At 43.4% G+C, this 16,400-nt stretch overlaps 1 protein-coding gene and 1 long non-coding RNA gene across 55 annotated transcripts in view; one reads left to right on the plus strand and one right to left on the minus strand.

Moving 5' to 3' along the window:
• Rbfox2 (RNA binding protein, fox-1 homolog (C. elegans) 2) overlaps positions 1-16,400 on the minus strand; it is a 229,445-nt gene that overhangs the window by 5,221 nt on the left and 207,824 nt on the right. For 13 of the 54 annotated variants that reach the window (XM_030248832.1, XM_030248836.1, XM_030248831.1 and 10 more), the window contains 6 exons: positions 15,229-15,282; positions 15,030-15,122; positions 13,730-13,862; positions 10,241-10,280; positions 1,857-1,945; positions 1,368-1,440 (listed from right to left, as the gene is read on the minus strand). In XM_030248832.1, the coding sequence (XP_030104692.1) occupies positions 1,368-1,440; positions 1,857-1,945; positions 10,241-10,280; positions 13,730-13,862; positions 15,030-15,122; positions 15,229-15,282 (482 nt within the window). Of the gene's footprint in view, positions 1-1,367; positions 1,441-1,856; positions 1,946-3,147; positions 5,491-5,651; positions 5,684-7,601; positions 7,645-10,240; positions 10,281-12,620; positions 12,684-13,729; positions 13,875-15,029; positions 15,123-15,228; positions 15,283-16,400 lie in introns of those variants that run through there. The other 41 variants (XM_030248830.1, XM_030248829.1, XM_006521570.3 and 38 more) reach the window with 15 other exon arrangements.
• Positions 188-12,104, plus strand: 1700109K24Rik (RIKEN cDNA 1700109K24 gene). The gene is made up of 3 exons (NR_108037.1): positions 188-652; positions 6,345-6,507; positions 11,643-12,104. It is a non-coding gene; the product is annotated as an RIKEN cDNA 1700109K24 gene (long non-coding RNA).

Here is a 16,400-nt window from a genome sequence, read left to right on the forward strand (position 1 = left end):
AGTAAGTAGAGACATAAGAATATTGAAAGAGTGAGAAAAGCATAGGAAATGAAGCAAGATGTCCAGAGAGGACAACTCTCTCTCCTGGCAACCAGACAGTGGAGACATCACAATGGCTGACTTCACAATTATATGACTAGGCACAGAGAGTGGACCTGATATGGTTTCTATATGCCTATCTGTCTTTGTAATGCTGCTACAGTCCTGGCTGAAACTGGATTGCTGACCTCCCTTCAAACATATGACTGTCAGAGTGTGCTACCTTTGACTACTTCTTGGTAGAGGTGGTCACATCCTGTGTTCAGGATGATGCCACATTTAAACCCAAGATAATTTTTCAACCAATGAAACAGATCTCCTCTATAATCTATAAAATACAGTTGTTTCTCTGTATCCATGGGGTACTGATTCAAGAAATGCCCATGGATGCCCAAACTGCAACAACTCTGGTCTCTTGTTAGAAAGGTTTACTGTTTGCATATAACTAGACCTGTCCTCCTGCATGACTCATCTATACAGCACCAGGAAAGACTCACAGAAGGCTTAGTGCTCTGCAAATGGCTGCTACACTGTACTGTTGGAAGCTAACAAGGAGAACAGGTCTACATGTGTTCAACGAAGATAATGTCCCGACACTGTGGCTTCGTTGGAGGTATGTGTGTGCTTGCTACTCTGCTTGTTTCCTTACCTTGGTCAACTGACTTTCTCTGGTATCTTATTTCCCAGGTCTCTTCTCCTGGGTCTGGGATTTTTCATTTAGCCTCACTATGGAGTGGCCTGCCCTTGCAACTATGAATACCAATCAGTAAGTAGTAAAGGCATCTAAGCCAAATCCAAGAAGGCAAAGTGAGAACATCAGTTCTATGGATTATTCTAGACTTGCTCTATATACTTCTTCCATACTTCCCTACAACTACTACTAGAAACTGCCTCTGCAGTGTTCACAACACTGGAGTCCCAGTGCTATATACCAGAAGGCAGGAAGGCAGCAGGCACATTGTCAGGCATCAGCAATTGCAAACTGAGCACACCGAGAGCTTGCTGGGAGAGCTGGACACCTTACCACTCCTAAGCCTTTGGTACTATCAAGAACACTATGCTTGCTACTGGATGCACCTGTTAAAGGAACCCATTCCCTTTGTTCTCTCCTAAATGATGCCATTACTTGGGAAAATTGTCACCATCAAGCCCTCCTTCCTACTGCCTTTCCAGATATACAGGTAAAGCAAGTGACATAATTCCCAGGGTCTCACATGGCTTCCACACTTTGGCAATGGGTGAAATTACAACGCATTACTTTCCCAGATCTTTCAAAATTTGCATGTAGAGGAGTAACATGGCTTAAGAAAAAAGGTATATAAACTTACCACAGCGCCAACTCCATAGCTGGCGGCAGGGGCGAGGGCATGGTAGGGGTCAGCTGTGTACACCCTGCCGTAACTGGAAAGGAGAAGCATGGGGGTCAGACAGAAGCAGTTGAGACCGAGACTGAAGGCCCTGTGCTGCAGACCAGGACTATTAATAGGGAAAATGGCAGATGGAAGAAGTTTTCCTATCTCTGTTCCTGAGTGCAGTAACTGGGAAATCCTGACTACTATAAAATGGCAAAGAAGGGGTCAAATGGGAAAGAAGACCAACTGTATTCACAGCCAAAGAAGAGACAGAACAAGAGAGCAAGTACAGGAAGAGGCTAGGCCTGGGTGCTGTGTGGCAGAAGCCATGAAGGACAGACTCCAGAAAGAGCCAGGCTGGCAGGAGCCCAAGGACTCAGGGCAATTCTGGAAATAGTGAAGGGCGAGAGGAATGCTGCAGATAGCATGGTGCTCAGGGCCTGCTTGCTCTGGCTCTGTACATACCCGTCGCTGTAAGCGGCTGCAGCGGCTGCAGCAGCTGTGGCTGCGGTTGCAGTAGCAGGCTGTGCATATCTGTAGGCTGCATATCCACCCTACAGGAGAGAAGAGAACTGACTTTACAGCTACCTCTCCCCGAGACAGACACCCCTCCCCCCAGACAGACACACACGTGTAGACACAAGGACAGACACAAACACAGACACACATGGAAAGAGATGTTTCAAACTGCACCAGTTTGCATGTTCCTCCTATGGTAGGAAATCAAGCTTTAGCCAATGTAGAAATTTGCTTTCCAATTTGTGACAGTAAGAAAAATAAAGTATACAGGTACTACCTAGTAATTTTAAGAAATACAGATATAATTTTGGATCTTACTTCGCAGTGTTTTTTTGGAACTCTTGACATGGAAAATATTCATGAAATGTTAGGAGAATTGAGTCAACATTCATGTAACAGTTGAAAGAATTAAAATTTACTATCCCTATCAGTGTCAATGTCAGACTCTCTGTACTGGGATTAGCTTGTCACTAAGAATGCAGCAGGTCACAGGAAGATCTAACCCAGAGCTTAGATCCATCTGGCAGAGCATGTCTGTCAAGAGCAATACTGAGAAGGAAGAGCCAAGCAGACCAGACATCAGAGAACTGCCTGTGAATCAATAAATCTGCTAGTTAGAGTGGCTAGGACAGAGATTGTGGCCTTAAAAGCTAACCGCTTAACCCTATTTCTCTCCAGGAAAACCTCAACTCTAGCCCACATTCCAGACTTGGGGAAATCAGATTGCAAATGGCTTATGAGTGTTTGACTAGCTCTGATGAGGTCATACATGCCTCAGCTGCTTCCTTTTCCCACAGCAACCTTTGGGAGCTTTTTTTCCCAGTGGATCATATACCTTCTTGAGAAGTCCTGAGGAACTCAGAGCCATCACAGCCTACTACTCCACCTGCATTTTGATGAACTAAACAAAGGCAATTGATGTGTGTATGAACAGAGATGTTCCTTCTGGAAGCACTCAAGGACAGTGAGGCAGGGTGATACAACTGGTATCATTGTATCCTTCTATAACCTACCTACTTTATCTGATTCAGAGATACTTAAAAACAAAACCAACCAAACAAGCAAAGAAAAAACTCCAAAAACCCAAGACAGGGTTTCTCTTCGTAGCCCTGGCTGTCCTGGAACTTGCTCTGTAGATCAGGTTGCCCTTGAACTCAAGAGATCCACATGCCTCTGCCTCCTGAGTGCTGGGATTAAAGGTATGTGCCACTACCACATGGCCTGTTACACATTTTTATTGCCATCCTTTGGCTGTCAAAAATATCTGTTCAGTTGGTCCAATTGACTCAGGTGGTTCAGTCATGAATCACACATAAAACAGTGTTTATTCCTGTAGAAGGCCCACATCCCATGTCAGCTCAAGTATCCCATTCTTTCCCCCCTTTGAATGCTCATTTTTTTTTTTTTTTTTGCTAACTTTGCAAGAGATATTCTACATTTCCAGTTTTTGGGCCATTTTTTAGGGTTGAAGAGATGTGTGTGTTTGTGTGTGTGTGCATGTTCGTGCACACAGATTTGCCTAGAGACAGAGCTACCCTAGGCTGTCTAGGAACTTGCAATGTAGAACAGGCTGGCTTTGAACTTACAGAATACCTGCCTCTTCCTCCTGAGTGCTGGGATTACAGGTGCTACCATGCCTGGCTAAGAAGTATCTTCTAATGGGACCCTTGCCTTTCCATACCTAGCAGTTCTGTGTGGCTTCCCTGATTCCTGATACCTTTCATTGTGGAAAATTATTTTATGAGCTTGTAAGTTTTCTCACCTCATATGGCTCTCCCAGTCTACGCTGTAAGAATTCAGGGTCAGCAGCTTCAGATACACATTTAAAGCGCACTGGCTCTTAGCTGCTACGCAGCACTCCTTTGCTGTCACCCTTTCTACAGGTGCAGGGACAGTCTGAGTTACCATTATCAGACCCTGTAATGACATGGCCAAAGTGGAGTGTGGCAGGAAGCATCCTTGTGACTTTCAGCCATATCTACTACAAGAGCAGGCTGGACTACCCCCCCCCCCCCCGAAATCCCTCACAACTGGCTCCACAGGGCTAGCTCCAGTCTTTTTGACCTCAGTCCTTAAGCCTTCACAGAGGACACAGGGTGATGAAAACATTGGTTAGAGAACAAAAAGCTCATGGTTATAGCTCAGTCTTTACCTGGATCATGAAGGCTCAGCTGTTCAGTCTATGTAGATATGGTTCCATTTTTCAGAATGGAAGCTGAATCTTTAGTGAGCTGTCTTTGTAATAAAGGTACTTTGATACTATGCTTTCTCTTCAGCATTCCTTCAAACACCAAGATAATCTTCACAATTTTAGAACTTTAAGATAGTGAAAGCAACTACATCTTGGTCTATGCTTAGCTAGGTATAGCATTTACAGACTGAAGCAGGTTCTTTCTGATGGTTTAGATTCAGGGCTGACCCGGGGGAGCTTGGCGGCTACTGCATGCTGTCTCCAATTGCAGCTCTGAGTCGTGGCTGCTAACAGGGAGGATGGGCTCCTAAGCAAGGCAACTGACAGCAATGGTTCCCTCAGTGGCTTAGGTCCTTCCTATCAGGGAAGAAGTGGGCCTTCTTCATTGCAGTAATTTGCTTTCACGAGCAGGCACTGACTTTGGGGTCTGAAATATTTTATTGACACCGATGAGCTTGGGAGAATACTGGCAACAAGGAGAACAACATTAATGCTTTTGATCATCAGACGTCTTTTAACAGAAGTCATTTAAAGGAGGGCTACTTGTGGGCGGTATGGGTAACACTTTATCAAGGCAACCCAGCACTTCACCCCCGTCTTATGGGAAGTGCACTGTGCACCAGGAAGTGATCCTTCTCACATACATCTTACTCCAGAGGCTTTCTGCTTTTGCTGACATTAGGTATTCCACAGACCCTTACATAAAACTCAGGACAAAATTTACAACAAACAATTGACTTAACTGCATTCTAGGTTTTACAGTGTACAAAGATTCCAGGCTAAGATTTTCCCATTCCCCGATTTGACTTTAACGAGTAAATTTGAAGGCACTTATATACAGAACATGAGAGCAAAGTGCAGTTTGAAACACCAAGATTTTCATTACTGTTTCTTAAAATTTTCAAAAAGAACAAGGTGGGAGTAAGGAGAAGAGGGCTCAGGCGTGGGGGTGGGGTGGGGGTGGCGCCACATTAATATTAATCACATTAAAACTGAGCATGCCGACATCCGGAGCTAAAACAACAGCAAAACCACCACGTCCAGACTGGCACTGGCTAACTCTATCTATCCCAGCATTCTCTTGGGACAGCGGTTTGCCCTAGGCTCTACCACAAGCTCGGTGAAGTACACAGCCTCAATTACTAGAGCGTGCAGCCACAACGACCTGGTATTACGGAAACAGTCAGTCACCACTTGAGTTAACATTCCATACCCTAACAACTGGTCCCTCCCCAGCCCAAAGGAGGAGTAAATCTTGCCCACCCGAGCCCTGGCCCATACCACAATGTTAATAATTATAACAAGCAGTAACCCATCTGTTATATCAGAGAAGGGAACAGAGACTCCACTGAGAGATTTAGAGTGAGATGTTAACATTTCTTCAGCTGACTGCACAAACAAACAAACAAAAAAAGAGGAGAAATAATTCATTTGGAGATATGAAGTCATGAATAGCTGATGTGTATTGCTTTTAACCATGCACTGATGCAAAACTGAAGCAACCATTAATAAAAATTAAAAAGGACATATGTATTTACACACAATCAGACCTGTTTGATCTGAAGCAGTTTGCAGATTCTATCTGTGTGTGATTTGAAATAAAACAAAAAATGGGGATTAGCATGGCCACAGCACACCAGAGTGTAGGAGGGCACACACAGACGGCTTCTGGAACTCAGCTGCTTAAGTCTGGCACGGCTAAGCCTGGCTCAAATCCACACATGCCCCTTGAAAAATGGTTAATTTTCTTTGTAACCTTTCTAAGTAATGCCTGACACTCCCCGTTTGGTGGCCCGAGCCCATTCTTCAACAGAGCTGCTCAGACGTGCTCTCTGGGAGCAACTGCAGACTCTATCTGTGCTCTTCCAAGTCCCCTGTGTTTGAGAATCTCGTTCTCTCAGTTACTTGTCACACTCCTGCTCCCACTCCCAGCTTCTTCTCAAGGCTTAATGCTGCTGCTTTAGACCCCTTTACTAATGACTTTCCACAGTGTTAAAGGAAAGCTGTTTCCCATACCCAGTGCTACCTCTTTGAGGTTTTCTACTTCTTCCCTAAATCAGGTTTATCGTGGGATTGACACTGTACCACTGGGCCTCTTCTGTAGCATTTCTGCAGTTATGTTTGAAACAAAGCAGAAGTTCTAACCATTGTCCCCTACATGTGACCCTTGTCTGAACCCCTAAAGATTCTCATCTTGTCTTGATTTTAACCTTGCCTTTAATTTTATTGTATTTTTGCTTTAGGTTTACATTAAAACAGGACTTTGGTGAGCATGTGATGTCAAGACACCTTCTTTCTACCTGAGAGACAATGACATGTGACACTGAGGAGGAAAGTGTGTAGCTCAAGACCAGCAGACAAATGAAAGCTTGTTATCTCATGTAGTGTGCAGATGGACAGAGCAAGGCAAGTGTGTGCATGTACAGGCACGTGTGTAAGGGCTGGCAGGCGTGACGATTAACATCACCACCGAGGAGTAGAGATCTGTTCTACTTAGCCAGGGTCTAATGTTTGGCCTCTAAGAACCACTGGGTTTGGCCCTGGATGATCCTAATGCCCTCCTTCCCCACGCCAGCTGAGAGCCTCAGCCACAGGAGACAGTGAGCTCATGCAGACACAGCACAGGCTTGAATACAGAATTCATAATCTCTGCTCTGAAGGGACAAGTGTCACTTAAGATCCCTCTTGTTATCATTTCAACTTGGGGTTAATGAGAGAAGCTGTTAGGATCAACTTCATCAGCTTTGACTACATGATTTATGAGAGATGAACTTTAATGATTAAATCTTTCAAATACTTTGGTATTCCACATTTCTCCAAATTAGTTCATTTCTGCAATATCACTGGGTTACATGACGTAGCTGGGTTATTAAATTATGGACTATTTTTTTTCTCTGAGTGTCAAGCTATTGAGAAAACTCTCTAACAAGTGTGCTATTATCCAAGCACCGATCTTATCAAGTGAAAGGAGAGGGCACAGGAGCTATGCGTCCCGGCACGTGCAGACCGATAACAACGCCACACTTCTGCAGCAGCACAGTCCATTTCTGACTCTGATTTTACTGAGCAGCTAAACATGGGACTTAACGCCCTGTGCAGGCAGACTTCTGCCTGCTTCCTTTTGCCATCTCTTTCACTGTTAGCACTCTCAGCTGCTAAGGTCTCCAATATAAAAGACTAGTTTAAATAGCACAGGCAACTGTGACTGACAGGCTGAAAGAGGCAGCAGTGTTAGATCGTGGACTGTACATGTGATGTGCTTGTGGCTCATGTGTGCTGAGGGGGCTGGAAGGCTCATTCTGAAGGGAGTGGCATGATGTGTGGATGTGATGTGGGCACTGCTGAGGTAGCAGGGCTTAGATCACACGCTCACAAGTCTTGATTGTCCAAAAAAGCCTCTGTTCCCATCTCTAACGTGGAGCTGGAATGGTTAGTATAATTCAATTTTTTCACTGCAATCCACAATCTGATTGATTGGCAGGTCACACTGGCACTCCTACCTGAGGTATTTTAGCGCTAATGATTGGTTCCTGTAACACTATTCTATAACAGAACACAGGAAGAGCAGTTCAAAAACACAGCTGTGGAAGGAAAACAATCATACAAAGAGCCCACCATGGGCTGCCAGCCTTTTCTTTCCTTTGGATGCAAGCATGCTTTTCACAGGATGAGAATCAGGAGCATTTGTTACCCCACTCATAAGGTAAATTAGGGTGAACTATGGCCTTTTTAATGGGAAAAAGGGAGGCAGCAGGGATGGGGAGTGGACACACCCCTATCCTGGAAGAGAAGGGCTCTTTACAAATGGAGGATGTGATAGCTAGATCAGGACATTTTGTCTCTAATAAGTAAGCCATAAGGAAGCAGAAAGAAAGAAAAGAAAAACACTGGCTCCCAGGACCCACTCTCAGAACAGCAGAGGAAGACTCAGTAGCGCCTACACTGAAGTACCTCTCCCGAGCGACTTCTTCTCACTCTCTGCCTGGGCCGGAGTGGTTTTGACACACTAAATCCTGCTCTCACCCTACTGCAGTATGCACTTCTGAGGGAACCAGCTGCAAAGGCATGGTGATGGATTTCCAGTCAGGAAATGTACAGAGAGAAGCAGAACAAACTCAGGGAACAGTCAGCTTGTGTGTGCCTTTATGAGCCCTCCTCAGCTCCCTCACACCTGCACCATCAGTTTAACAGCTCCAGCTAGAATACTATAGTACAGCTCTGGTTTGCAGCAGAAGGCTTTGAAATGATCTCAGCACTAGTGACCAACTTGTGTCCTCCCAAGGACTCTGTGTTACATGGGGGAGAGGGAGAGGAAGCAGGCAACAGGGCTCTTGCTAGCAGGGGTCGCTGGGAAGGGTGTTCTGACTAAGCCACTGGATTACCTGTTTAAGATTCTGTAGATTATTCATTTAGATTGAAAAACAAACCAAAAAATCCTTTTGATGGGCACAGAACAAATTATTATCCATTAAGATTTTACAATGCAAAATAAGGAAACAGGAGACCCATAACCAAATATTCAGTTGGCTGGTTTAAGGTAAAAGCAGGCAAAACCAGGATAGAAGCAGGATATGTTTAAAAAAAAAAAATCCCAAATAAGGAAGATATTACATAAAAAAACAACAACTACAAAGACAAAAAACCCTAAGCCCAAACCTCAGTTGGGGAAATAACTCAACTATAGTAGATTCCAAAAACATAAATAATCTGTTTATGAAAATGGGTTTCATGAGAATATAGAGAACATCATATGTAAATATACACATCCACAAATGTGTAATGTGCAATGTGCTGTAAGGTAAGCCAGATTTGCCCAGTTTTCAACTGTGAACACAGGAGGAAAAGTTACTTCTTAAAAATTTGCTAAAGCAAGAGTTAGATTTTAATTAAAGTATAAAGAAAGGCAATGAGACATGGGCATGGGGTCTTCATGCTTGGCTGTGTAAACTATTTCTGAAATTCTAGTAGTCACATCTAAGGGATGGGCCAAGGATCCCTACCTGTGGTTCTTTTACAAGGTAGACACACTCTGAAGACCTACTCTAGATAGCACAGCTAGCCTCACCTGGCCTGAGAAAGCGGCGTCAGTGTCTCTGAATGGACTGACATCATACTGCTGAGGAAGGAGAGGAGAGGGCAAGAAAGCGCCTCCTGAACACACTGACCCACCTCAGAGTAACTTCCCACTGCTAAGTCTTCCTTACAGAATTGCCTTAATGATTTGGGTCAGTTGACTATGCTGACATTCAGAGAAAGGCCATTTGGAAGGCACCTAATGATAGACCTTGAGACTCAAAAGCTTTTCCCATGTCAGCTAGATTCCTTTGAAGTAGGTATGTGACCAACAAATCATGGAACATGGAACTTCATCTCCAGCTAGAAGGACAATGGGTTTAATGTCAATGTGCCTGCATGATAACTGAGCGTCAGAGTCCAGGCTGCTACTTACACTCTCCGGTTTCCCTGGCTTGACTCCTAAGAAGGAGACACACTGGCTGTGGACTTCCAGGTAGACCGAAACTGAGTCTCTGTGACCCTCAAATGCTCTACACTTCTCTATAACTACTATACCATGAGACCAGCTACTGACATCACTTGCACAAATTTATGCTCTTCACGTCATGTGAAGTTAGCACACAGTTCAGAAAACTTCCTGGCATTACATAAACAAAGCCCTGACCCTTTAAAGACGGTGTAAGATGGAGAGAAAAGCAGAGACAGGAAAGAGCTGGTGTCAGGTAAGCTAGTCCTGTCATTTATGTATGCAGATGATGCGACAACATACGACTTTAAAGCTGCTGATCATCTCACAGGGTAAGAGATGCCCAGAGCACTCGTGGGTGGGCACAGGCAAGGGGAGAATATGTCCAGCAGACTGGCCCAGCAACCATCACAAGACCCAAAGACTTAGTTTTTGCACCCAGGGGCAAGCGCAGTGGCAGAGAAGCATGCTTGCATTCTTAAAATATATAAATATATATATATATATCCACAAGGAAAAAGGAAAACAAAAGTTAAATTATATTTTTAAAAAAGGAAACAAAAAATAAAAATAAAAATAAAACAAACTAAAGAAACAGAAAAAAAAGGCTGGCTTGTCAGGGGTTGGGGTCAAAAAGGCCCCAGTGTGTGTACTTACATAGAGGTCAGCACCGTAAAATCCGTCCTGGTAAACCACACTGCAGAAATCCACACAAAAACAAAAACAAAAAACAAAAGAACAGAAACACATTCCGGTTATTGAGGACGGCAGCATGCACATGCGCTACACGGGCAGGTGATGTATGAATGTGACCTGGACACGGGACCGCGGCAAGCTGGTGACAGAGATGTATATGTTCCATGGCTCCAGGACATGTGAGGAGGGCTAAGGGTCTGCAAAACTAGACGAAGCACCTGGACCCTGGATACCGCAGACTAGTGACAGAAGCCGAGCTCCTGGCAGGGCCGCAGGTAGCTGCCTGAGATCTGCTGGGTTACACAGACCACCTTTAGCATCTGGAGTCCTTTTAAACATTTGCTATTCTTTAACAGCGTACAAAGGGTAGGGATGGCGAGGGCTTCACTTCAGGAGGAGAGTGAACAAGGTGAATTCCATTAGGACAGGAGCTATTTGCTAAGTGTGTTTCAAATGATGCTTAGTAGTTATTTTCATTTTTCAAATTATAGATTTTTTCCTGTTATCCATACATCACCTGCTTTTTACCCTGCACATTAGACATGCGATAAGATTTGGCTGATCACACAAGCATGCAAAGTATTATTATTCAGCATTTTTAAGAACCAATGCAACACCTTGGAAAAACAAGTCAATCAATTCTGACCAAAGTAAACAGAGAAATGTAATTAAAAAAAACCAAAAGAACAAAACAACCAAAAATACCCACAATGCATTGCTTTCACAAGCAGAGGTAATGAGCTCAAGGTTAAGGTGATTGGTCCAAGGATTGAAAGGTGCAGTGGGATCCCAGATAGTAACAACATAATCCAGAGTGGGAAGGAGCAACTGGAAGATTTTAAGGGTTCTTGCCTAACTGAGTATTCAAAGAATTCTGAAACATACAATTGGTGACTCAAGCTTTGGTCATGACTAGGCCTGTCCTTGACGGTGACCTTAAGGAAGCCAATGGCATGGCTCACTCTCCTGTCTGGGAATGGGCTTTGCCAAGCAGGCACTATTAGTTTTTTTTTAAACAAAAAAACTGGAGTAGTAGTATACTATTATTCTTAAAATGCTGACTTTTCTCCAGCCTTATGAAGTGTGCATATGTACATATTTTCCCCCAAGTATTATTTTGGGAGTAAAAGACATTAACAGTGGCAGAGAGAAAAGACTAACTTTTTTCACATTTGTCAGGTCAAGACTTGGCTGTTTTACATATTTCTAAAAATCTGTTTTGGTTTATTAGCAAAATAAAATGGATAATTTCTTTTTTCATTATAATGAATGAGCTAACAAGTAGGGCTGCTAAGTCTTATATCTAAGAGTTGCAAGGTCACACCTTACAATGCACCTAACACTAGACCTCTGTTTTGTGCAGCCGGAGAAGCAGATGAACTTCTGGTGTCTGTAGGCAGGCTTTACCTGCGTTAGTCTCCACGTACTTAGAGAGTCTGATATTGGGATGAGTCTGCCTTTCCACTGAATTTTCCTAAAAGACTTGCATAGTTGAAGGCTGAAGAATGGGCGCAGAGGCTGAGGGGAGTTACTCTTCATCAATGTCAGTGCGGGCACGGGCAAAGACTACAACACATCCTTCTACAAAGACTGTTGCCATTAGAAACATGGATATATTTTATTGTAAGTCAAATCATTTATTGTGAATATTCACTGGATTCTACAAGAGTTCTGATAATCCCTGAACCCAATGTGGTAAGAGCACAGAGGCTCACAAGCGACTCGAGGAGAGAAATTCTAGGCTATTCCCCAGGAAACACTGGACTTATTCCTTGCCATCTTCCATGTAAACAGATGGTTTAGTTATTAAAAAAGAATACACAGGAAATTAGCGTTTGTGTACTGATATGATCAGACATAAAAGATAAGATACATTTAAGCAAATATATATATATATATATATTCTCTGACACAGACTTAGGAGAGAATGGGTTATGGAATAGTTCAGGAAGTTACAAAACAGGAAGTTCCATGTGTCTCTGTGGACTCTCTCCCTCCCTGCGTGCGTGACAGTCAATGCTTCTGGGTGGAAATGGGAGATACCTTGTGAGAAGATTTCTTAGTGTGCTAAGCTTGTAAAAGATTCACTTTCATGTTTCAATCAAATATTTCTTAATGAAACAGCTGTATCTTTATTTTTTAAAAAAGAGATGTCAGAGGTTGAAGGTCAAAGGTCAAGTTGAGACAAAAAAAGGATAAAATTAAAAGCAAGTCATGGCAGAAGATGGAGATGATGGAATGCATGGGATTTAATTATCTATAAATTGCAAATGAAAGTTATTTTCTGAAGCAGTTCCCTTGCAGTGTCTTGGAGTCTGCCCACTTCAGCATGCATACTTGCCTTGTCTAATAAAAATGCTTTAATTCTGTAGCATGGAGGACTCCTAATGGTATGTCCATTGGTCTATGAATGAATGAATGTTAAATTAGTATACCTCCTAGTGAAGCCAATTTTGCTATCAGAAAGGGACACTCTCTTCTGTTAGGTTCTAACTAAAAAGCAACTAATTGGCTTTTCTGCAGCTATTTATATTCTTCACAATACAGAAAAAACAAAAACAAAAAACAACAAAAAAACCACCTGTCATAGGCAGAGAAAAGATGAAGAAGAGAAATGTCAACTCTTGAGAAAGTTCTTGGTACAACTGACTTAGAGAAGTTCACTTCATATAAAAACATACGTCAGGCTGACACAGGTAAACAACTAAAAGCCAATCTGCCATCTTCCCTCCTTCTCCCCATTCAAAAACAAAGGATTTGTTTGTTGCTATGGAATCTTTCCACTGCATGAGACACCCTCCACTCCAAACTGAAGGCGAGGGATGCTCAGATATGCCAGCTGCTACCACCTCAGAAGCCAGCCGCAGCTGGATCCCTACTTCTCCCTCTCTTCCTTCATTCAATTGGACTTGTTTTGTCTTTGAATTCACGTCTTTCAATCTGTTTCCTACAAAGAAAGCAAATCCATTGTGGGTAACTAAGCTTTGCTGCTCACTACCCAGGCAGTGAACATGGGGTGGGCGCATATGCTGGCCTCGGCCCCCGCATGGGGAGGTGAGACAGGTGAGCAGAGCAGACACAGTCTGGCACTATGATCTCCAGCTCCCTCCTCACTTCTCTGTAGTAGTGTTAATCCACACTCGTGCGCTGCTGAGTGAACTCCATGCCAACACACTGCTAGCAAACACAAGATGGCTCTGGCCACTGTCTTAAGCTGTCACCACAAAGGCTTAAGGTAGCCAAAATGAGTGTTTATATATTGATGACCCTTGGTCAAAATTCTGTATTTTGGTTCTTGCCCTTAGTCCATTAATTTGCAAATATTCACACAGCATCTAAATGCTGTCAAGCAACATCCTAGGAATCAGGGAGGGCCAGAGCACTCTTTCTTCCCTTCTTTTGTATCCATTACTTATTTTAGAAATGGTGATTTTGGAATCTAATGCTTACCCTGGATAGGCGGGGATGGCTGTTGGAGGTACCGCTCGGACTGCACCATACACTGTCCGCCCTCTGCCCCTCAGATGGGCTCCTCGGAAAGCAGCTGCCGTGGTGGCTGCAGTTGGGTAAGGGAAGCCAGGAACTAAAGGGAGACCCAAAATATGACAGAAATTTCAACTGGCATTCAGAAGCTGGTACAAAGCTAGACTGAGAATCAATTATGGAAAAGGTAGAAGACAGGCACCGAATGTTCCCTGAAAAGACAGCAAGCATACATGCTAATTAACACGGGGCTTTGGGGGAGGGGGTGGGAAGAGAGATACAGGATGACCTAATGACGACTCCATGCCCCACTTGTTTGTCACGGTCTTGAGCTTACCCTGTTTCTTCCAGGTTTTTCCAGTCATTATGAGAACTGATAAGAAACTCTTTTATCATAGTAAGATGCACACGTTTTAATTTCTGTTGCTGATTTAAATCAGGTTAATATATTTTTTAATTGGCCAACTATTAATTTCATTTCTGTTATTATGTAATAATTATTACTCAAAAGGAAACTTCTTTATATTTTTAATGCTCCAAGCATACAATAGTTTTTAGAGAATTTATTTGTAATTTAATTTCTTTAATATTGATAAATAAACAGGAGTTTTAAAGACAAGGTTACTCTGTGCAGCCCTAGCTGTCCTAGAACTAGTTCTATAGACCAGGCTGAGCTCAGACTCACAGAGCTCCACCGGCCTCTGCCTCCTGAGTGATGGGATTAAAGGCTGCACTGCCACTGCCTGGTCTCCTCAGGCGCCCGGCATCCTGCACCCTTTAGCGAGACAGACAAAAGCTGGCTCTAAGTGTTCCTTGCTCTGGAAGCCTTGTACAAACATCCTGCTCTGTGGAATCTGGTTTAGTTACACCTCTTGCCAGGGGAAACAGGCCTGGGTAAAAGTGACTTTAGAGACAGCAAGAAAGTGGCCTGTCACGGACACTGGAGATGTCTAAGTGGTACTCCAGAGGAGAGTGGGTGGGATGAGCAGGCTTCAGTAATGCAGGCGAGACATGCTCTTATCTTCTGATTTCCTTATGATCACATCCAGGTAGGATAGTTACATGTTCATCTGTACACTTTCCCATGATTTTTGTTTTGTGGATGTTTCTAGTATGAGTTACATAAAACAGGGCATTGTGGTATCTATTACTCTGTCAAGAATGGTTCTTTTCCATCAGTTCTGCATTATGCTAGAACAAAAACAGACCAAACTAGCACATGTGGCAACCGTCAAAAACCCATGGTAGGTCAGTGTAGGCTACTTACTGATTAGAGGGATGTAAGTGTTGATGCCTCCTCTTCCTGACAAGGGCACAGCCGCCTCATTGCCTAGGGACACATCAGCTTGAAAGCTGGATGCTAAGTGCATTAAAAACAAAACAAAACCCACAAAGGTTACAAAGATGTAAGCATATGAGAAACCAGAGGTCACTGAGTAGCAGACAGGAAAACAGTGCACTCGTACCTGCATATAACTCAGGACCATACACAGCTCCAACTACTGGGCTTAACTTCCAGCCTGAAACAGAAGAGGACAGGAGTGAACTGTGCAGGTCAAGATGGCTTCAGGCACCTCTGGGCTGTTTTTCCTCCCCAGGCCAGAGTTTACATGAAAGGGCAATGGTATATCAAGGCAATGGTATATCTCTACAGTTTCTGCTTGAAAGCTGCCCTGACTTCCCTTGATGATAAAGCTGTGACCCCAAAGTTGCTTTTCATCTGTTTTATCACAGCATCAGACTGTAACTAGAACAGAAAAACAAAAATGGAGGGAGAGAAGATCACTATGGCGTTTGCAGACTGTGCTCAGAACTGTACCCAGATGGCCTGCTCTGAGCTGAGAGGAGGAAAGAAATCTGAGCCCCTCTCATTTGGCACTGCATGGCAACACACTTCCTGACTGACACGACATCTAAGCACTTTACACTAGATGCTTTATGAAGGCATCCTCAGGCTGAATTAAAACCTGACCTAGAGCTGGCTCACACAGCAGTGGCGCACACACACCTTCTCTCCCAGCACTCAAAAGGGAGAGGTGGGTGGATCTCTGTGAGTTTGAAGCCAATCTGGTCTACAAAGTGGTTCCAGGACAGCCAGGGCTGTTACACAGAGAAACTCTGTCTCAAAAACCAATCAACTGGGAACTTGATGGCACATTCAGTTATACTGCACAAGTTTTGTATGTAAACCGAAATCTCCCTTCATAGTAAAAATTGGGGTTCACCAAGGAGAGAGGGAAAGACATGCAGTAATGAAATGTGAAGTCCATTCCGAGCCTCTGTGCACGGCTTCAGGTTTAAATTTATAATAAACATTTTAATGAACATGTTATTCAAGACTCTGAAGGATACCAGGCTAGACATTAAGTTCAAGATTTAGAAATGTTGAATTTCCAAATACTATGTTGGGATTTTCCTTCCTTCCTTCCTTCCTTCCTTCCTTCCTTCCTTCCTTCCTTCCTTCCTTTCTTTTTTTTTTGAGACAGTTTCTCTGTGTAGCCCTGGGTATGTCCTACTTCTCTTGAGTACTTCGATTACAGGCGTGCACCACCACGGCTCAGCGTCAACATTTTATTTCTTTATATACTGTAAACATAGAATATGTATAAAATATGCCAAATATTTTCTTTGTAAGCAA

Source organism: Mus musculus, chromosome 15, assembly GCF_000001635.26.
Source record: "Mus musculus strain C57BL/6J chromosome 15, GRCm38.p6 C57BL/6J".
In the NCBI taxonomy this organism is placed as follows: Eukaryota; Metazoa; Chordata; class Mammalia; order Rodentia; family Muridae; genus Mus; species Mus musculus.